Source organism: Gopherus flavomarginatus, chromosome 21 (genome assembly GCF_025201925.1).
Source record: "Gopherus flavomarginatus isolate rGopFla2 chromosome 21, rGopFla2.mat.asm, whole genome shotgun sequence".
Classification (NCBI taxonomy): Eukaryota; Metazoa; Chordata; order Testudines; family Testudinidae; genus Gopherus; species Gopherus flavomarginatus.
The window spans coordinates 19,422,567-19,444,730 of record NC_066637.1 but is presented as its reverse complement, the minus strand read 5'-3'; the positions used below and the strand labels follow the sequence as shown (position 1 = coordinate 19,444,730).

At 47.5% G+C, this 22,164-nt stretch overlaps 1 protein-coding gene across 4 annotated transcripts in view; it reads left to right on the top strand.

Moving 5' to 3' along the window:
- ZBTB40 (zinc finger and BTB domain containing 40) overlaps nt 1-20,978 on the top strand; it is a 68,809-nt gene extending 47,831 nt beyond the window's left edge. For 3 of the 4 annotated variants that reach the window (XM_050931161.1, XM_050931159.1, XM_050931160.1), the window contains 9 exons: nt 2,497-2,665; nt 6,502-6,918; nt 8,625-8,831; nt 10,835-10,999; nt 11,624-11,838; nt 12,605-12,767; nt 13,413-13,499; nt 17,708-17,934; nt 18,946-20,978. In XM_050931161.1, the coding sequence (XP_050787118.1) occupies nt 2,497-2,665; nt 6,502-6,918; nt 8,625-8,831; nt 10,835-10,999; nt 11,624-11,838; nt 12,605-12,767; nt 13,413-13,499; nt 17,708-17,934; nt 18,946-19,131 (1,836 nt within the window). In that variant the 3' untranslated portion in view covers nt 19,132-20,978. Of the gene's footprint in view, nt 1-2,496; nt 2,666-6,501; nt 6,919-8,624; nt 8,832-10,834; nt 11,000-11,623; nt 11,839-12,604; nt 12,768-13,412; nt 13,500-16,330; nt 16,583-17,707; nt 17,935-18,945 lie in introns of those variants that run through there. The other variant, XR_007770675.1, reaches the window with a different exon arrangement.
- Nucleotides 20,979-22,164: the final 1,186 nt, after the last annotated feature.

Sequence of the window (22,164 nt, the reverse complement as noted above, 5' to 3'; positions counted from 1 at the left end):
GCTAATTGATGTTGCAGCCTCTCTGGGGTTTTGGTGTTATTTAGACTGACTACAAATATTTGTCAAAATGGAAAGTTCTCCCAAGCCTTGGCCTCATGCAGACTCCCTAGTAACATCCTCAACTCTTTCCATGCTGTTGCCTATGCCATACACAGTTTGTGTTTCTATGGCCAAGAAGAGCTACAGTGGGTATGGTACCATGGGATCAGGGTTGAAGAGGAGGGTAATACCCAAAGATCATTGGAAAGATTTGACTTTAATGTCCTATAAATCACAGCACATCCAGGCTATCTCCCAATGAAAGGCTGGAGTTACCAGTTAGCTAACAATGTCATTGCCCTCAAGGAAAATGAGCTATTGGGAATCGAAATGGTCCCCACTTTCTTGGAGCAGCAGTGCTAGTTTGGCTCAGTCCAAAAGCAGCAAGTTGAGCACTTGAAGTACTGTAACATTTTCTTTTTTTTAAATCCCCAGAAGCCCTTCCGCTGGTGCAGAGTTATAAACTAGTTATAAACTTAGTTATAAACTAAGTAAAACACAATATCTGCCAAACAAAAGTCAGCATTAGAGGAGGTTTTAGAACAAATTGATAAATTAAACAGTAATAAGTTACCAGGACCAGATGGTATTCACCAAAAAGTTCTGAAGGAATTCAGATATGAAATTAAAAAACTACTAACTGTGGTATGTAACCTGTCATTGAAATCAGCCTCTGTTCCAGATGACTGGATAATGGCTAATGTAACACCTATTTTTAAAAAAGACTTCAGAGGCAATCTTGGCAATTACAGGCCAGGAAGCCTATTGGTGGCAGCAGCAGTTGTGTCTAATGGCACAGGTATTAATGGATTTAGCTCAACAAAGAGAAAGCTAAGGGGTGACTTGATCACAGTCTATAAGTACCTACATGGGGAGCAAATATTTAATAATTGCCTCTACAGTCTGTCAGATTCTGTACCAGACAAATTAGTTGAAACTATAGTAAAGAACAGAATTATCGGACACATAGATGAACACAATATGTGAGGAAGAGGCAACAAGACTTTTGTAAAGGGAACTCATGCCTCACCAATCTATTAGAATTCTTTGAGAGAGTCAACAAGCATATGGATGAGACTAATACAGTGGGTGTAGTGTATTTTGATTTTCAGAAAGCCTTTGGCAAGGAGCCTGACCAAAGACTCTTAAGCAAAGTAAGCAGTCATGGGATAAGAAGGAAGGTACTCCTATGAATCAGTAACTAGTTAAAAATAGGAAACCAAGAGTAGAAATAAATGGTCAATTTTCACAATGAAGAGAGGTAAATAGTGGGGTACCCCAAGGATCTGTACTGAGACGTGCTATTCAGCATATTCATAAATGATGTGGAAAAAGGGCTGAACAAAATTTGCAGACAATGCTAAACTACTGAAGATAGTTAAGTCCAAAGCTGACTGCAAAGAGTTGCAAAGGGATCTCACTTGACCGAGTGACAAAATGGCAGATGAAATTCAGTTTTGGTAAGTGTGAAGTAATTGGAAAAAAATAATCCAAACTATACATATGAAATGATGGGGTCTAACTTAGCTGTTACCATTCAAGAAAGCAATCTTGGAGTCATCGTGGATAGTTCTCTGAAAATGTCTGCTCAATATGCAGAGGCAGTCAAAAAAGCTAACACTGGATAGATAATAAGACAGAAAATATCATAATGCCACTGTATAAATTCATGGTACACACACATCTTGAATATTGTGTGCAGTTCTTGTTGTCTCACCTCCAAAAAGATATATTAGAATTGGAAAAGGAGAGAAGAGCAAAAATATGATTGGGGTATGGAACAGCTTCCATATGAGAAAAGATTAAAAAGGCTGAGACTACTCATTTTAGAAAAGAGATGACTAAGGGATATGATAGAGGTCTATAAAATCACGAATGGTATGGAGAAAGCGTTATTATTTCAAGTGTTATTTACCCCTTCACATAACACAACTTAGGGTCACCAAATGAAATTAATAGGCAGCAGGTTTAAAACAAACAAGAGAAGGGACTTCTCCACACAACTCACAGTCAACCTGTAGAACTTGTTGCCAGGGGATGTTGTGAAGGCCAAAAGTATAACTGGGTTCAAAAAAGAATGAAAGAAGTTCATGGAGGACAGGTCCATCAATGTCTATTAACCAAGATGGTCAGGGATGCAGCCCCATGCTCTGGGCATCCGTAAACTTCCAGTTGCCTGAAACTAGGACTGGATAACCAGATGGATCACTCAAAATTGGCCTGGCTTGTTCGTTCCCTCTGAAGTATCTGGCACTTGCCGCTGTCATAAATGAGTTACTGGACTAGATGGACCATTGGTCTGACCCAGTATGGCTGTTCTTATGTTCTGAGCTCTGTGGCGAAAGGCGTGTTCTTCTGTTTCTCATAGGGGGTCTAAACCAAGCTAAAGCAAGTACAGGAATAAAAAAATATCATTGTCTGCCATGTAACTACTTCTTCTCTCTTGTGTTTCTTTAGCTACTGAGTATTTCTTCTCAGAAGGAGAGTTCAGAGGCCTCCTTGAAAGCAGCTCTGAGCACTGCACAGGAGAAGTCTGTACCTGCCATCAAGATCTGTCAGCTGTTATGCACTGTTCATGAGTCTTTCCCTGGCCTACAGCCAGTGATGCAGGAGCTGGGGCATGTGGGTAAGAAACCTGCAGGTGCCACTCCAGTTCGCTTATACCAGTCTCTGGTAATTGGAGCTGCGTGTGGTTTAATGTAGGATCACAGCATGAAATTGCTGCCTGCCCAACCCCTGTATTGTACTGTTAGAATGGGGTATTCACTAAAGGTGTGCTTGGGATCCTAGTGTTTTTACTAGGATCCTAGTGGATTCATGCATGTCCCCATGTACTAGGAAATGTACTGTAAGGTCATTCCTACGTTAGTAGAGAGATAGATTGGTTGGTCAGCACCTATTAGACCATCTCTAACTTCAGTGATTCACCCACTCCTTTGTATGTGATTTCATGGGCTAGGCTTTTGCTCAGGAAACACTCAGGCTGTTTGTTAGCTGCTTTGCACATGCACTGGTTTATTTTCATGTGGAGCTATCTCCACTCTGACTGTTCACATGATACTGGATCTATGTAGGTTTCTGTGTTCGTATTGTAAACATATTAGCCATCTCATAGGTTGACCTAAGATAACAGTATTGTCCAGCACAAGTCTGTAGTGACATGACAACCCTATAGCACAAGGACTATGCAGTTTAGTGGTTGTTTGAACAATCAGGCTGTTTCTCCCACTGTACTCTGAATTTGGCCCTATTGTATGTATGCTTACCCTCTAATTCCACTGATCCAAGGTGCTCAGGCAGGATACAGCCAGAATGATCATGGTAGTGCCAGCATGGCTGAGGCTGTTCTGATTCTCAGACCCATCCAAACTCCAATACAGATATCTTATCTCAAACAGATAGACAGATCCTCCATCCAGATCCACATTCCCTATCCGTCATAGCATGGATGCTGACTGGTATACATCAGTACAGAGAATCTGTTCAAATGAAATACAAGATGTTCTCCTCCACAGTAGAAAGGACTCTACGAAACTTACTCTGTCAAGTGTAAAAGATTCATTATCTCAGCACAACAATGTCAGTTATTGCCATCTCTACTTCTGATACCAGGCACCCTGCAGTACCTACTGTCATTGATAAGCTCTCTGAGGGTCCACCTTAGCAGCCATCTCAGCTTTCCACGCTACAGTTCAAGGGTATTCCACATTTTCACACCCTATGGTGACTAGGTGTTCCTAACAGGCCATATGAGGATAGTGCCTCCAGACAGAAAACTTTCCCCTGCTAGGGATCTAATTATTGTACTGGCAGGGTTAATGGGCCCACCTTTTGAGGCACCAGCTACATGTTTCCTGTTTCACCTTTCTACCAGAACAGACTTTTTAGTAGCAATAACAATGACCAGAAGGTAAGGATGATAAAAGCACTAATGACAGGGCTCCCGTATATGTTTTTTTAATAATGACAGGGTGTCTTCGAGACCTCACCCAAAATTTATACTGAACGTAGTTTCTGACTTCCACCTAAACCAGATTATACATCTACCTGTGTTTTCCCCAAAACTACATTCGAACAAAGGCAAGCTAAGCATCATACCCTAATTGTTCAGAGGGTGCTCTTTTTACACTGATAGAACTAAGGCATTTAGGGTATCCCCCAGTCTGTTCATAGCTTATGCAGATGAAAGGTCAGGCCATTTCAACGCAGAGACTTCTTAACTGGATTTCTATTTATTCTATGAATTAGCCCACATAGACCCACCAGTGAGAGTGATAGCTTGCTCTGCTAGAGCACAAGCAGCTTCTGATGATGCTCTGAGCAATGTTCTGATACTAGAAATATGTCAAGCAGCAACCAGCTTTACTCAATAGTGGAAGCATCAAGATGTGATGCTCATTTTGGTCGGGCTATCTGTAATCATTGTTGAGCTATATGGGTGTGGGGTTGTGGTGTACCTCAGAAAACAGTCGCTTAGCTTATAGTAATGGTGATTCTTTGAGATGTATTGTCCACATCTGTTCCAGCGTTTGGTGCCTATGTACCCAGTGCACTTGAGTTGAGCACCTGTTGGCCAATGGTGACTGTTGGGGGGCCGTGCCTGTGCACTATGTGTCCTGGTAATCCCAAACGAGGGCATAAAGGGCAGGATGACCCCAACTGCCGCTCAGTTCCTTCGGCAATACAGAATCCAGGCTTAATCAGACCCCACAGTAGCAGGAAGAAGAGTAGGTTATGGAATGTATTTGAATTACCAGTCTTGAGGAACTATAGTTCCTATAATTTGAGTAACCATTTCTTCTTCGTTGAGTGCTTGTCTATATACATTCCACTGCTGGGGTCTCACAAGTAGTGACCTAGATTACAAGAGGTGGGTGCTAAGAGTCTTCCTTATGCATCTGCCTCATATACACCTCCTGTGCGTTCTTTGGGTAGTTTATGTACTATAATAAGTATTGCAGCTCATTGGCAAGTTCAGTTCAGGGGGTGAAATCTTGCTCACAATGAAGTCAGTGGCAAAACTCCCACTGACTTCAGTAGGTAGAGGATTTTCACCCAGGATGCCGTATCAGTCAGCCAGGGCCTGGGAACATCTTAAGTCCCAAATTCCTTGCTGCTCATACCTTAGAGGATGTTCACTGTAGCATATCCGACAGAGTGTATATGGTCTAATCACAAAAACCTATTTAAGATGCTGAAGGCTACAGGGAGCCTCAATGCTATGAGGTGGGAAAAGCTTCCTGTGCTGGTGTCAGGGGAGTAGATTTGGTCTGTGGGATAGGAGTAGGGTGGAACTTCAGTGGGGCTGTGAAATGGAAGAGATGAGATGTGGATGGTGCTGTCTTGGCAAAGGAGGGTGAACTGAAAGGTCGCCTTAGAGTTTATTTTACGCTCACTACATTTTCAGTATGCCACAGATTGTCATCTTTAGGTTTCAGAGTTAATGGTGTATTAAAATACACGGGTAATTAACATCTCTCAGCTATTTTTCAGGCTGCCTGCAAACTCAGGGTGACATCACTGCATTGGTTACACTCGGTTTACATTTGCAAAGTTTGCTCCATAACAACAAAAGTTAGAAACAAACGTCCAAAACTGCAGCCTGGAGTTCCTGAGAAGAGTGCTGTGGCAAGGGGTGAATTCTGCGCTAGTTTCCATTGCCACAGATTTGCAGAATTCTACCTGTAACGAAGAAGCCAAAACACTGTTTGTATTTGTATTGCCTCCACCGTGCCTATTAACCCCAGGAAGGTTCCTGTAGGCTGGAGTCTGGCGAACATTTTCCAGTTTGTGCCTTTTGGGATTGTGCTGTTGCCAGGGCTTGAAAAATTTTTAGAATCTCTGGAAAGGGGGCACCAATGAATGAATTTAAATCAGTAGAAGTCTACCTAGAGGAGTATGAGGCACCCCAGGCTATGATGCAGAGGGATTCCTGGGACTTACCCCGTTCAATTAAGGGATCTGCATTCACTTTAAATGGAGAATTCAATGCTGCCTTATCTCTGGTTCCATCAGGGTGCCATCATAACAAAGGCCTCAAACCTGCAGATCTTTACCCACACAATAATTTCCCTCATGTGAGTAGGAGGCCATTTCAGAAGTGCTGAGTTCCCTGCAGCTCCGATTATTCTCATTGGTGCTGCAATGAGAGCTGAGTTCTTTTGAAATTCTGCCCAGGCGCTCTGTTGCTTTATCCAGCAATCTGTAGATATTGGCATTTTTGACAGAGAAATGCAGGCCAGATGCTCCACTTCCTTGCACCTGATATTGTCATTGCGACCTTCACAAAGTGGGTGTGAAGTGCTGCCATTTGAATGTGACTGTGTTCTACACGCATGCAGGCATCCATTCACACCTGTGCAGCATAGTGCAGGATAAGGAGCTCTTAATAGGCAAGGGGTGAGGAAGGCCAGCACCTGGAGTTGTCAGTAAGCATTGAAATGGGAGTTATTGTCCACACAGGGCTCCTGACAGAGGGAAGTGGGGAGAAGGCTGGAATCAGGAAGTGGAAGGTGAACAGTGAATCCCAGATTGAAGCTATGGACAAGGAGGAGGAGAAGGCTGGGGGTGCAAGCACCAAGGAGCAGAAGGAGCCCCAAGAGAAAACTCCCTCCAAGAAGAACTTTGTCTGCAAGGCTTGTGATAAGAGCTTCCATTTCTACTGCCGTCTGAAGGTGCACATGAAGCGATGTCGCGTGGCCAAGGGGAAGCAAGTGCAGTGTAAAGAGTGCAGTGAGATCAAGACCTCCAAGAAGGAACTGGAAAAGCATCAGTTGGAGGCCCATGGAGGGCCTGGAGCTGCAGGAACAGCCAAAAAGAAGACGAAGCGGCTCCCAGTGACTTGTGACATCTGTGGAAGAGAATTTGCTCATGCCTCAGGTAGGGTTAGACCTGGGAGAGATTCCACAAGTAGAATGGGAAGAGATGCTTAGATACCAGGGTAATTGCCTTGTTAACAACACATTAGATCGCCTGAAGTCAGAGCACTGGGGACTCTAGAGGAGATTGAGAAGCCCTGAACTGCACTGTGGAGAGTGGAATGCAGTTCAATTAATTTTACCTCCCCTGCTGATTGCCCCAGCTTTTTGCATGATCGTTTTTCCCACCATTGCATGAGGGTCATGTAGGAGAAGTGAGGCTGCTGGCAATTTAAAAGGCCTCCAGAAATGATTGCACTGCAGAATGGCCTGTTCAGTTCTTCAGCTGGTGGTAAGGAAAAGGCCAAAGCTTCTCAGTGCGCTGGGTTTCTTTTTCTCCCACCCCCTAGCCTCCCTGCTCTCAGCATGGCGGATGGGGTAGCACCGCTCTATGGACAGAAGGAGTTCACTGCCATGTCATTCTTTGCTTCCCTAGCTGCCACTTGCTGAGAGAGGAGTTTGGGACTGCTTGCTGCTAAGAAAATCAGCTCCTCTGACGTGAAGTTAGGCAGTCACCCAGTGATCTAGTGTCAGGAATGGGAGGGGTATTGCTTTTGCACAAAATAACATAAGAACATAAGAATGGCCGTACTGGGTCAGACCATAGGTCCATCTAGCCCAGTATCCTGTCTACCGACAGTGGCCAATGCCAGGTGCCCCAGACGGAGTGAACCTAACAGGTAATGACCAAGTGATCTCTCTACTGCCATCCATCCCCACCCTCTGACAAACAGATGCTAGTGACACCATTCCTTACCCATCCTGTCTAATAGCCATTAATGGACTTAACCTCCATGAATTTATCCAGTTCTCTTTTAAGCACTGTTCTAGTCCTAGCCTTCACAACCTCCTCAGGCAAGGAGTTCCACAGGTTGACTGTACTGTGTGAAGAAGAACTTCCTTTTATTTGTTTTAAACCTGCTGCCCATTAATTTCATTTGGTGGCCCCTAGTTCTAGTATTATGGGAACAAGTAAATAACTTTTTCTTATTCACTTTCTCCACACCACTCATGATTTTATAGACCTCTATCATATCCTCCCTTAATCTCCTCATTTCCAAGCTGAAAAGTCCTAGCCTCTTTAATCTCTTCTCACGTGGGACCTGTTCCAAAACCTAATCATTTTAGTTGCCCTTCTCTGAACCTTTCTAATGCGAGTATATCTCTTTTGAGATGAGGAGACCACATCTGTACACAGTATTCGAGATGTGGGTGTAGCATGGATTTATATAAGAGCAATAAGATATTCTCCGTCTTATTCTCTATCCCTTTTTCTTTTTTTAATGATTCCTAACATCCTGTTTGCTTTTTTTGACCTCCTCTGCACACTGTGTGGACGTCTTCAGAGAACTGTCCACAATGACTCCAAGATCTCTTTCCTGATTAGTTGTAGCTAAATTAGCCCCCATCATATTGTATGTATAGTTGAGATTATTTTTTCCAAGGTGCATTACTTTACATTTATCCACATTAAGTTTCATTTGCCATTTTGTTGCCCAATCACTTAATTTTGTGAGATCTTTTTGAAGTTTTTCACCGTCTGCTTTGGTCTTAACTATCTTGAGCAGTTTAGTATCATCTGCAAAGTTTGCCACTTCACTGTTTAACCCTTTCTCCAGATACCTTTGTGCCGGGTGTTAACTGCTGCCCTTGGTTTCCTGCCCCCAGGAATGCAGTACCATAAGCTGACGGAGCACTTTGACGAGAAGCCCTTCTCCTGCGAAGAGTGTGGTGCCAAGTTTGCGGCCAACTCCACCCTGAAGAACCATCTGCGGCTGCACACCGGAGACCGCCCCTTCATGTGCAAGCACTGCCTCATGACCTTCACACAGGCCTCTGCCCTGGCCTATCACACGAAGAAGAAGCACTCTGAGGGTGAGCCTGCTGCATCCCCCTTGTGCCCCAGAGCCTGTGTGCCTTTGTGTGTGCTTGGAGGAGGAGCATGACCTGGCAGTTAAAGCACAGTTAAACTACAGATTCCCTTTCTGCAGAATAGGATATTAATATTTACATACGTAGGGAGTCATGGCTTCATCCATCCACTCCTGGCTACCTCTGCTACTCCTGCCTTGCTGATGGGTTGTTCCTTCAGCCTCCCTTTTAATGGCTCCTCTGCTTTTGTCCTTGGCTGGTGCCTTTCTCCACCCTTATCTGCTGATAACGGTTTCAGCTACTCACCCTAGCGATTGATGCAGGTCATTCCCCAGCTGCCTCTGGCATCACTCTGTCACTCCCCACCTGCCATCTCACTCTCTCAAACAGACCTTCCCGTGTTCCCTCTCTCTGCCTTTGTTCTTCATGTCCACTCTCCTTCCTGTCTTCTGGGCCCGCAGCTCCAGTGTCTGTTGACTCCTCCCCTCAGCTCTTCATTGAGTCCTTTGCTGAATCACTGCTTCTCTCTGTCTGGTAAACCTGCCCTTTCCTCTCCGTCCCCACTGCTGAAACCCCAATCCCCGCCTGGGTCATCTTTTGCCTTAATTACTGCTGGCTTTCCTGCTTCTCTAGTCTGTTCCGAGCACAGCTCTGAAACTCCTCTGACCTCAGTGCCCACTCCTGGAATCCCTGGGTTGGCATCCTGACTTCTACTGTCTCCAATACAAGATCCAAGACCTTGCCTGGAAGGCAGCACATACTGTTGTCCCCATCTAGTCCCTGTCTCTTTTCCTCCCTCCCCCCCCCCCACTAATTCTCATCCCAGTCCTCTGCCCCACTCTTTCCCCTTTGTCTCTTCTTCCTGTTCTCCGCTTTATACCTTCTAAGCACTGCCCTCTGTTCCTGGAACAACCCTGCTGTCCTTGCCTGCCTGATGCCCTCTCTACCTCCAATCTCACTGTTTCAGACAGGATAGAATTCATGGAGGTTCTATGGCCTGTGCTGTGCAGGAGGTCAGACTAGCACAGTTGTCTCTTCTGACCTCATCCATGAAAGCAACCTGCCTTCCCGTCTTCTCTGCAATAGATTTTCCCATAATACATTTTGATTACAAATTCAAAACACAACACATTTCCATTTTGATTTTCAAAAACTGAAAAAGTTCTTGCTTTTAAAACATTTCCCTTCTGGAAAAAAGGTACAAAAAATAGAAAATGGGGAGAAAGTGAGGGGAACCCCCCAAATCAAAACCCATTTTTAGAAGGTTTTGAAAAATTAAATGAAATTAAAATTTTTGCTTCATTTTAATTTTTTTCACTGAAAAATATAAAAATCAAACTGTTTTTGCAAAACGTATAAATTTCAAGGAAATTGCACTTTAGACTGAAAAATGTTTCAGTAGAAACATTCTACCTCTACTCGTCAGTGCTTCCTACGTCATCCCTCACAGAATCATAGGACTGGAAGGGACCTCGAGCGGTCATCTAGTCCAGTCCCCTGCACTCATGGCAGGACTAAGTATTTTCTAGACCATCCCTGACAGGTGGTTCTGTTAGATGGACTGCTGCCTTGGGAGTGTTTCCTTGTCTCATGGAAGCTTTTAAGCTCGTCTGAGCGGAGAATGTGTTGCTTTGTTTGTAAAGCACATTGCAACCTCGTGTGCAAACAGCATAGATGTTTTACAATAATTCTGTGTCTGTAGAACAGCTAGTGGTTAAACGGTCTGCATTGTAGCTGCACATATGGTATTGTCTGTGTTTATAGTCAGAGAGAGATCGTCTTTTGCACACGAGGTTTTGTGGTTCAGTTGCCAGCATCTTTGGGAAGGACTACGTTTGTCTGGAAGTTTGTGCTGTGAGCAAGATGTCGGTTCCATGAGAGCTTTTGTGTTCTGTAACCTCCTGCCTCCTTTCCTGAGAAGTGAGCTTACGTTGTCCAGAAATCCTGTCCCCCTTGTCAGGGCCAGCTGGAGAAGTTCCAGCCTCTAATCTTGGCTCTCACTGCAGGGAAGATGTACGCCTGCCAGTACTGTGATGCGGTATTCGCCCAATCCATTGAGCTGTCTCGTCATGTGAGGACTCACACCGGAGATAAGCCATATGTCTGCAGGGAGTGTGGGAAAGGATTCAGGCAGGCCAATGGGCTCTCCATCCATCTGCGCACCTTCCACAGTGAGTATCTGAGCCCTGCCATGCCTCAAACAGAGTCCTTCCCATGAGGCAGAACAGAGCAGCTGGAGCTCCTTAAATGCCCATCAGAATGTGACTGAGAGGCAGAGATGAAGGGGCAATGCCATGTTCAAGTGCTTGATGTTCCAGATCACAGCAGTCCTTGCTCTGCCAGGGGATGCAAGGGGCTGTCCTGGTGTCCTGGAGCTTCATGGGCACTATGAATGACAGCAGTCTGGCCTTTCACTGGTGCTTCTATGGTAGGACTTTCCCTCCTGGGAAGGGAAAGACTGTTTGTTGTTAAGAAGCTTTACATTCCGGACCTAAGGGTGGGATCTTCTCAAGGAAACAGCGAAGTCTAACAACACAGGCGGAAGGAAAGGGGCTCCAAAGAACCAACTGGGAATCTTCATCACTGTAAGTGACAGGGGAAGAAAGAGGGGAATGGTACCTACCCCCAAAGATCCAAAAACTCAGACGTTTGCTATTGCCTGGAAATAACTAGCATCTCTTTTCCTCTCTTGCTCCCCTCTTTCTGCTGCCTCTTCTCATTTCTTTTCTTCTTGATCTGTCTATTTTCCTCTCTCCTCCCCACCCCTGCTTTTCACCACTTCTTTGTGGGAGCAGATATTGAGGATCCATATGATTGCAAGAAATGTCGGATGAGCTTCCCCACCTTGCAGGAGCATCGCAAGCACATTCATGAGGTCCACTCCAGGGAGTACCATCCCTGCACTACCTGTGGGAAAGTCTTCAGTGCGCCATCCCTCCTGGAGCGCCACATGGTGACCCATGTTGGAGGGAAGCCGTTCAGCTGTGAGATTTGTGACAAAGCCTATCAGGTGAGCTGGGCTCAGTGCACATGTTACCCCGACACCCCAGCATGTTATCCCATCCCTCCAGCATACCCCATTGCATGTTGTTTTTCAGAGAAACCACTCACTGACAGTGTGCAATTAGACACTCACACAGGGCAATGCCTCCTTTGCAAAAGGAACAAGACTCCTTGTTGCTCAGAGCAGGAGTTGTCCTGTGACCAGTAGAAAGAAAACAGGCGTACAAACAAGGACAATAGAAATCTGTAGGCTCTGAAAATGTGCCAGTTGCAAAGATTTAGATAAATGCCTGTCCTGGACTCCCAGAATCTGAGCTTTGACTTCAGTATAAAGTTTCTAGCCGCCTTGGCTGCTAAGAGCCATTAGAATGGAATTCCCCATGTTGCAAATGGCTCTGAAGCAGCAGGGTATGAAAATGTATCCCCAAATGGGGCCTGTAGTGAGGAAGATGGGAAAGAACTAATAGTGCTGTGCTTTTCAGATGTGGTGGGATGAATTTTTTTTAGTAGAGCTCACATGATCTCTGAGCCCCACTCAAGATGCTATACTGCTGTTGTAAATGAGTTACAGTAACACAAGCGAAGTATTAACTGTGCTGACTGGCACAGGGTGGGTTGGGATCAGATCAGATGAGCAGTATAGTTTGCTGTGTCTCTTCCCACTGAGCACAACCACTGTATCCATGTGACCTTATGACCACCGCCTGTTGCTGTCACGTTACCCTGTGGAACACCTTTGCCATTGTAACATGGTTTGATTTATATCTTTACAGCAATTGTCAGGGTTATGGTATCACAACCGGACCCATCACCCTGATGTCTTTGCAGCTCAGAATCACCGCTCTTCCAAGTTCTCCTCACTGCAGTGCAGCGCCTGTGACAAAACCTTCTCCAGCACTACTGCTCACAAGAAGCACGTCAAGGCAGAACATGCAGGTAAGAATCCACCACTGTGTGCTCTGGGGAGCCAGTGCTGTGGAGATCGAAGTGAGCTGCATGAATAACCCTAACCTGGCAGGATTGTGCAGAGCAGTCTCCTGAGACAGCACTAAATTCACTATGTCCCTTCAAACCAGTCTCCTCCAGTGAGTCCCTCTCTAGGTATGTCTACACTACAGTTAAACACCCGCAGCTGGCCTGTGTCAGCTGATTCAGGCTTGCAGGGCTCAGGTTACAGGGCTGTTTAATTGCAATGTAGACATTTGGGCTTGGGCTGGAGCTAGGCTCTGGGACCTCATGTTGGGGGAGGTCCCAGAGCCTGGCCTCCAGATCAAGTCTGACCATCTACACGGCATTTAAACAGCTCCACAGCCCGCACCCTAATCAGCTGACACAGGCCAGCCCTGGGTGTTTAACTGCAGTGTAGACATACCCTCTGTGTGATTAAGTAGTTCTGTAACAGCCTCCCTTTGCTAAGTCATCTCTCCCAAGATGCTTCTCCTTACTGTAGTGAGATGGGTTCTTGCTGACATGGCCCCCTTGAGAACTGGTGTGTGTCTAGATTGGAAGCCCTGACCCAGAGTGACTGTCTGATCTGCAAGGAACTTTAAGCCCACACCTCTCCCATGCTCTTGTTTTCAGATGTGAAGTTCCTCGAGTGTGAGAAGTGTAAGGAGCTCTTCCCCACGCTGGCTCTGCTGCAGGTCCATGCCAAGTGCAGGCACTCAGGTCTTTGTTATTATGATTTATATTCCCATAGCACCTAGGAAACGTGTGTCATGGACCAGGCCCCCGTTGTGCTAGGTGCTGTACAAACCCAGAACAAATAGCTCTTGCCCCAAAGTGCTTGCAATCTAAATATAAGAGAACTGATGGATACAGAACAGAAGGGGAAGAACAAGGAAACAATCAGACACGACTGGTCAGCACCAGTGGACTCAGCTCACCAGCAGCCTAACTGTTGTCAAGTGCTTTGTAGGCATCATGGGAAAGGAGAGTTTTTAGGAGGGATGTGAAGACTAATGATATGGCTTTGTTGGTGTTTACGGGGAGCTCCTCCCAGACATGAGGGACAGTGCAGGAGAAAGCACAAAGAGTCTTGTTTGAAAATTTAACAAGTGAGCGATGGAGGCTGGCATCATGAGTCAACATCTCAGTAGTGAATGAGAGATGATAGGTAGAGTGGGGATAGTCTATGAAGGGTCTCGAAAGTGAATACAAATAGCTTATGTTTGATATGGTAGAGAAGAGGGAGCCAGTGGAGGGACGCAAAAGAGGGGGAGTGCGTGTCATGGTCAATGCAATGAGCTAAGAGAATGATCCTTGCAGCAGCATTCTGAATGGATATGAGTGGGGCAAGGCTCCCTTTGTCAAGCCCCAAGAAAGAAGAATGTTGCAGTAATCAAGACGAGATGATGAGAGCCTGGAGGAGAGTTGTTGCTTTGTGGGTGGATAGGAAAGGCCATATCTTAGGGATGTGATGGAAGAAGAATCTGCTAGATTTAGACATAGGTTGGCTGTGAGGCCCTAGAGAGCATTCCAAGTCACAGATGATGCCCAGGTTATGGGCCTGAATGACAAGCCTGATGGGGGTGTTGTCCACAGTGATCAAGAAAGGAGGTGGGGGAAAGGTTTGGAGGGCTGGAGAGATTAAGAGCTCTGTTTTTGCCATGTTGAGCTTCAGTTGATGGCTAGACATCCATAAGGAGATGTCAGAAGGGCAGGCCGAGATTTTACTTAGGACAGAAGGAGACAGGTCTGGAGTAGTGAGGTAGATCTGTGAGCCGTCAGGGTAGAGATGGTAGTTGAATTTGTGTTTGCAGATGAGATTATCCACAGATGAGGTGTAGAGGGAGAGAAGAAGGGGATAAAGACAGAGCCTTGTGATACCACCACAGACAGCTGGGGTGGGGTATGAGGAGGATCCTCCAAGGACATGCTGAAGGAGTGATTAGAGAAGTAGGAGGAGAACCAAGAGAAGACAGTCAGGGAAGCCAAGGGAGAACATGATTTCAAGAAGAGTAGCATGATCAGCGGTGTCAAAGGTGACTGGCGGGTCAGGGCGGCTGAGAATAAAGGACTGGTTCTGAGATTTGGCAAATAGGGGGACACTGGAGACTTTGATGAGAGCAGTTTCAGTAGAGCTGAAGGGGAGAAAGCTAGTGTGGAGAGGTTCTGGAATGGAGTCCCACTTTTCCAGTTCCATACAGTGATCGCAGACAGCGTGTTCCAGGTTTAGGTTGCAGTCGGGGAGGTTTAGGTTGGATATTAGGAAAATCTTTTTCACTAGGAGGATGGTGAAGCACTGGAATGGGTTCCCTAGGGAGGTGGTGGAATCTCCTTCCTTGGAGGTTTTAAGGTCAGGCTTGACAAAACCCTGGCTGGGATGATTTAGTTGGGAACTGGTCCTGCTTTGAGCAGGGAGTTGGACTAGACACCTCCTGAGGTCCCTTCCAACCCCTGATATTCTGTGAGTTTAGAGCAGGGGTGGGCAAACTACGGCCCATGGGCCGGAACTGGCTTTGGATCCAGCCTGTGGCACCACTGGAACCAGTTCCCTGCCGCCCCTGGGCGGGGGGGGCAGAGGGCTTCATGCGTTGCCGCCAGGCACCACCCCCTGCAGCTCCCATTGGGTGGGAACGGGGAACCACAGCCAATGAGAGCTTCCGGGGATGTACCTGGAAGCGTGACAAGGGCAGTGCACACAAAGCCCTCCGCCTCCCCTCTTCCCAGGGGCCACGGTGCTTCTGGGAGCGGCGAGGGGCCAGGGGCAGGGCAGGCATTCAGGGAGCCTGCCCTGGCCCCAGTGTGTGCCACTGCCGCCCCGGAGCTGCTTGAGATAAGCGGCACCAGGCCAGAGCCCGAACCCCTCCTTAACCCCATCCCCTTGCCCTGAGCCCCCTGCCGCACCCCACAGTCCTCCTGCACCTCGACCCCTTGCCCTGAGCTCCCTGCTGCACAGGGGTTCAGGGTGCACCCCAACCCCCTGCCCTGAGCCCCCTCCCGCAGTCCGCACCCCTCATGCACCCCTGCCCTGCACTCCATACCCCTCCTGCACCCCACCCCCCTTCTCTGAGCCCCTCATACAACTCGAACCCTTCCTCTGCCCCAGTCTCTTGCCCTGAGCCCCTTCCTGCACACCACACTCCTGCCCCGGCCCTGCATACAATTTCCCCACCCAGATATGGCTCTTGGCCCAAAAAGTTTGCCCACCCCTGGTTTAGAAAGAAGGGGAGGAGGGAGATGGGGCACTAGTTTGTGAGGTAGGTGGGGTCAAGGGTGTGTTTTTAAGATGGGAGAAATTAAAGCATGTTTGTCTTGTGAGGGGAACGAGAGAAGGGTGAGAGATTAAGGAGAAGAATAAGGGAGGGTGTGATGGAGATCGGGAAATGGGTGGAATCACTGGGGCAAGTGGAGGGGTTGGAGGAGGAGAGCAGATGAGAAACTTCTGTGTCTGTGAACAGAGAGGAGGAGAATATTGTGGGAGGGGAGGCAGGAAGGGAAGGCAAGCTGAGGGGAGGGAGAAGGTCACTCATATTTTGTCCATTTTTTCATGGAAGAAATCAGCAAGTTCCTGCGCAGAAAGAGAAGTGGAGGCAGGAAGAGGGTAGAGGAATGAGTCAAAGGTGACAAAAAAGGCGGCTGGAATAGAGGACGTGGTGTTCAGTTCATTTGGAGAAGGAATGTGTTTAAGTAGGAAGATGGCAGAAGTGATGGAAGAGAGAACAAATGTGTAGTGGAGGAAGTCACGTTGGTTGCAGGAATTTGGCCAAAGAAACACTGGAGCAGGAGTGGAGGAAGCAGATGTTTGGGTGAGCCAGGGCTAAGGGTTCGGAAGACGGATCTTCCAATGGTCTTTTTAAATCAAGATTGGATGTTTTTTCTAAGCCGTCTGCTCTAGTTCAAACGGGAATTAATTCAGGGAAGTCCTACGGCCCGTGTTGTGCAAGAGGTCAGACTAGCTGATCGCAGTGGTCCCTTCTGGCCCTATAGTCTATGAATGTATGAGTGAGATCAGAGAGGAAGGCGGGTGGATGGTAGATGACAGCAGCATGGCAGGGGAGAGGAGAGAAGGCTTGGTTGCAGTACTGCTGAAAAGAGGAGAAGGTGTCGGAAGGAGGAGGACAGAGAGGTCAGTGGCAGTAGTAATGGGAGAGGAGAAGCCCAGCAGCCCCACCAGAGTCTGATGTAGGGCGGGGAGTGTGAGAGAAGGAGAGGGCTGCTGCAGAGGCAGTGTCAGGTGAAGGGATCCAGGTCTCTGTGAGAGCCAGGAGCTGGAGAGAGCAAGGTAAGAAGAGGTTGTGGATGGCTGAGATCTCGGTGGAGACGGAATGGGTGTTCCAGAGACAGCAAGAGAAGGGAGAAGGAGGGAGATGTGTATGAGGGGTGTGGAGGTGGTGGCAGGGATGGGTTTGGCAGGTAACGAGGTTGGGGGATGGAGGGAGGGCCAAAATTTGGGGCACTTATCTCCTGAAGTGAGAAGGGGAGTGTGGATATGGGATCTGGATTTGAACTGGTGGGAGGAGATGGGAAGAGAAGCAGGTGGAGCTGGTGGGAGCTGTAGAGGGGTGAAGGTAACAGGAAGAGGTGATCGAGTCAATGCAGGCAAGAGAGGAGGATGGAGGCTGTGATGCAAAAGAGGAGGTGGGGAGAGCTGTGTGTGAGAGGCAGATGGTCAAGATAAAACCAGAACCCCAAAACAATCTGCACCATAGTGGAGTCACAGAGCGCAGGCAGGATCCCTCACCAGACACCATCACTCTCGGTGTCCAACCCCTGCACGCACCACTGTGTGGCTCATTGCAGAGCCTCTCACACACTGCTCCCCATTGTCTCCAGCAGCGCAATCCTTCCTCTCGTGCCTGCCCCAGCCCTGGCTCTCTGCTCCTCCAATATGTTCCACTCAGAGTGATGCTTTCTCCATGTCTCTTACACAGGGACCCAGCCATTTCGCTGCTTGTACTGCACAGCCTCCTTCCGCTTCCCGGGGGCCCTGCAGCACCATGTCACCACAGAGCACTTTAAGCAGATAGGGAGCACCTTCACCTGTGGGCTGTGTGGGGAGCTTTTCACTACTCAGGAGCTGCTGCAGAGTCACTACAGCGCTGAGCACCCAAAGGTTACGTTCGCGGAATGCCAGGCCACCAGTTCCCAGCTTGTGCAGGTAACTGATTCTTGCAGTCGCTGGCAGTCACCACGAGCACCAGGCAAACCTCATGTAGGGGAGCCTAGAATAAGCTCCCAAAGTTGGAATGTCTCTGTTGGGGGGTCCATCGCTCTCCTTCCTCCCCTGCATCCTCCCAGCCCCATTATTCTCTGCATTGGTGGGCATCCCCAAGTCCCCTACTTCCATTTCTGCTCCACAGATCCCCCCTCAAAAAAGCCTTCTGTTCTGAAGAATCCAGTCAGGCCATGTCTGATAGGTCCTTCAGCTGCTTGGAGCTCCCTGGGCTCTGGTGTGCAAAGCACAGAGGTGTGACTGGTTTGCGGGGGGAGGAAGGAGGAAGCCCTGTCAGTATGTTAATACTTGAACACCAGTCAGGGTTTGGATAGCAGGAAATGCTGAGGCTCTGTTCAGACTGAAGTGTTTCCCCATCACAACCAGCCCTTTACCTCCACACTTTCTGTTCCACAGACCGTGTCTCCCATTCTCACCCATGCTCTCGGGGAACTTAGGCGGGATTGTTGGCAGGATGTGCGGAGCAGACTAGTTACCCAAATGAAGAGTCTATTGGAATCCAGATAGCATTCCCCACTAGATAATAACTGTTTTGTAGAAGGCCAAATTTTAGGCCTGGAATTTCATACTGTCCCGTTAACATTGAAGCTATCAGTAGAGAATAGCTCTTTGGATGTGGGAGCCCAGTGTGTGAGATTCCCTGGAATGGTGGTCCACTAGTGTGTAATCATAGAATCTTTATGATCTAAGACTGCATATGGTGCTAAATTGTAGCAATTTTGTGAAGAGAAATATTTAAATTCCTTGCCTGACTTCTCTTTTGCATCGCTTGTGCATGTAGCTTGGAGTTTCCCATTAGGCTCATGCCTATTGTAATTGCACTCCTCTGGTGCGAAAGTAAATGTTATCATTAGAGCTTGGGCTGAGAATGATGCAGACATTGGAGCAGTTTAGAGGAAAGCCTGCGCTAAGTGTCTCCTTGACTCTCCCATTCAGGTGATTCAGACATCGGAGCAAGGAGAAGCAGCTGAGCAGATGATCACCTTGGACGAAGCCCAGCTTGCTGGCTCCCAAGTCTTTGTGACGTTGCCAGATCCCCAAGCTGGCTCGGAGCTGGTGGCGGTGACTATGGAGGACTTGTTTGATGACAAAGTAACTCTGATTTGTGAAGAGGCTAAGTGAGGCATGGCTGAGAGCACTTTGAAGGGAAGCCACCAGGCTGGCTCATCAGCTGTATGTGCCCAGGTGTGCTGCTCTGGCAGTGAGATTCCAGTTTTTTGCTGGAAAAAAAAAACTCTGTGAGACTGGCAAAATAAGTGATGCACTGCAGGCACAGCACGTCTGAGAGCATGAGAGATTGGCGGTTGTAACTCTGCTTGGAAGTCATGGATCCAAGATGGCGTCCTTCCCTAGCTGGGGCGCTGGGCAGCAGCTTTTGGTTCTGAGGGAGTGGGCCGCATGTCCGTTCCAGCCCAAGGAAAATGGTTTGAGTCATAGGAAGAGAGAGAGATGGACCACAGCTAAGCAAGGGGAGTGGGGGAGAAGCAGAAGAGAGAGATGGAGGGAATTTGTCAGTCATAGAAACAATTGGGAGCTGCCAGTTCAACAACCAAGAGCCAGACGAAGCGCTGCTCTCAGCTATGTTGGGGTGCTGGTAACAGATGCTCATGGAGGAATCAGAGAGTATAAAGGCTGAACACGGGCACACAGGATATTTGCGAGAGGATAGATCTGTGTGGATAAGGCAGCTTCTGGCACGCTGCTTCTTCTCTTGCCCCCTCTCCCATAGCTACACAGCTCGTGAGGCCCTCTGATGTGTCTACACTGCGTTTTAAACCCATGGCAGCAAGTCTCAGAGCCTGGGTCTACAGACTCAAGATCACAGGTTTCACTCTGCTGCTCTAAGAACAGCCGTGTACGTGACTGGGTTTGAGCTCTGACGCCCAGACGTTCCCACAAAAAATTTTGCCACAGCAGGGCCATCCCTTTGGATCTCTGCTCACACTGAGGTTTCAGGGGCATTGTCCTAAGTATCTGTCTTAACCTGACAAAGGGAAATCCAAAGCTTAGTCATGGGAATGAAAATAAGGTGTCTGAGGCTGGGAGCTGTAGGATCTCGGGATCGAGCAGGTGGGACAAACTGTTGTGCACAGTTACAGGATGTTGGGTCATCTCTCTCAGCAGATGTAAAGTATCTAATTAGTTGTCTGTTGTTCTGAAAGCGGCCGCTATGCAGGTACGAATGGCCCAATCTCGTCTCTCCTTTAGCCAGGACACTGAACTTGCTAACTTGGGAGTGACTTGGAGCCCTGTAGGATTTCAGCAAGTGGCCCTGTGCCTTTCTCATGCAGAGCCCTCCTGGGAAAGATGACTGTCCATCCATCCATCCCACATCTTGCACCCTCCTCCCCCCTGCACTCCACATCCTGGAGCTTCTTAACCTGTAAAAATGGTATACAGGAAGCTCTAACCCAAAGTAAAAAAACACTAGTCTCTGATAGCTCCTAATGGCTGCAGCGGGCTCTGTTAACCTGTCTCCAGCAAGGGTTAGCAGTGCTTGTGTAGGCAGAGCCTAATCCTGGCCAAATCACTGCCATGGCCGTCAGCACAGCGCAGCTACAATCGTTTGTGCCCTACACTAAGTAGTAGGGTCAGACCCACAGCTGGACAGCTACAACTTGTAGCCTCTTTGTAAGATGACAAAAGCCGCAAGATCTCCCTGCCTCCTCTAGTTCAGCTGAAGCTGCAGTGTTTGAAGAAAGAAGCAGCTAATCTGAGTGCTGTGGCCCATCATTTCTCAGGCGTTTAATACTATTACCAATGAATTGGTGCTAATGCAAATATTTCTCTCTGAGCACATAATGGCTGCCACAATTGCACACAGTCATTCCCCTGCGGCACACAATACATGGCTTTGTAAAACACTTTCAGATACCTTGCATAAAGCTCGCTATCTGTGCCAGCACAATGCAAAACCTTCATTGCTGTGTAATGGCCCCTTTAAGAATAAATTTCACAAAGCTTTCTTATCTGCAGTTTCCTAAAATATAATCTGATAATTAATGGTTTGCTGAATCCATTATGAAGTGCAATTAGATGGATGCAGAGTTCCTGCAGCTCAGAGGGAACTAGTAGCATTTATCTTCCTTTCCCTCATGCCAAAAGGTTGAACTCTGCCACTGCACTATTTACATACTGAGCAATGATCCTCACTGTGCCTCATGGGCCGAGCCTACGCAATGAGCTATACCCATTTAATCATACTGCCCAGAGCCACACAAGAGCAGAAGATGAACAGATCCTGGCTTTCCAACAGCATCCTGTGCTGGTTCCTTTCAGTCACTAGCCTGAGACTGTTGTTAAATAGTCCAAACTTTCCTTGTCAGTCAGCTGGCTTGATGCCCTTATTACAACGTGAAGGAAGTGAGCAAATGGCCAAGGTGCCATTTTCCTTGCTGGGAGCAAAGGCCCAGTGAAGCAGACATTCTGCAGCATGAGTTTGTGGGTGAGAGCAAGTGGATGATCCTGCTGAAATGTTCCATAGAGTGTAGTGATGTGCTTCCACTTCTGAATCTCTCCCTCAGCCGCGCACACACTCAGGCTGTCTGTCCCTGGGGATTTTAAGTCAGAAGCAAACAGAAGACACTTGAAGTGAAATTAACCCTGAATCCAAGAATGGCCAGGAGATGGTGCTCAAGGTCTTGGGAAGTGGAAAGTCCTCTGCTAACTTTTGCTGAAGCTCTTCTTGGACATTTCCAAACCTTCTCTCGCTGCTGGGCTCTTGGGCCTCTTGAGAATTTGACCCAGCACCCCAAGAGTTAAAGCATCCCTCTGTTAAAAGAGCACACCATGAAACTGGTTTGATGAGGCCTAGGGCCAACCCCCTCTCCCTAGGGAGGGTAAAAATGCTGCCGCTTACTGCTAGCAGCAATGAAATGGTGCAGGAATAATTCCTCCTTAGAAAAAGAAGAGTGAAGAAAATAGCATTGATACTTACCATATCTAAATATAATTGTCTTTCCTTTGCAGGTGACCTTTAACAGAAGGGAGGTAGATGGGAGTCAGGCTCAGTGTCCAACACCTGTTACTGCACTAGGGGAATGTGTTTTGCCTCTCAAGGTGTGCATGTGTGTAGAGGCAAGTCCACAATGAGTTTGCCACAAAAAGCAGCCCAGAAGAAGCTCAAGGCTGAAGCAGCACAGAGGCTGAATTAAT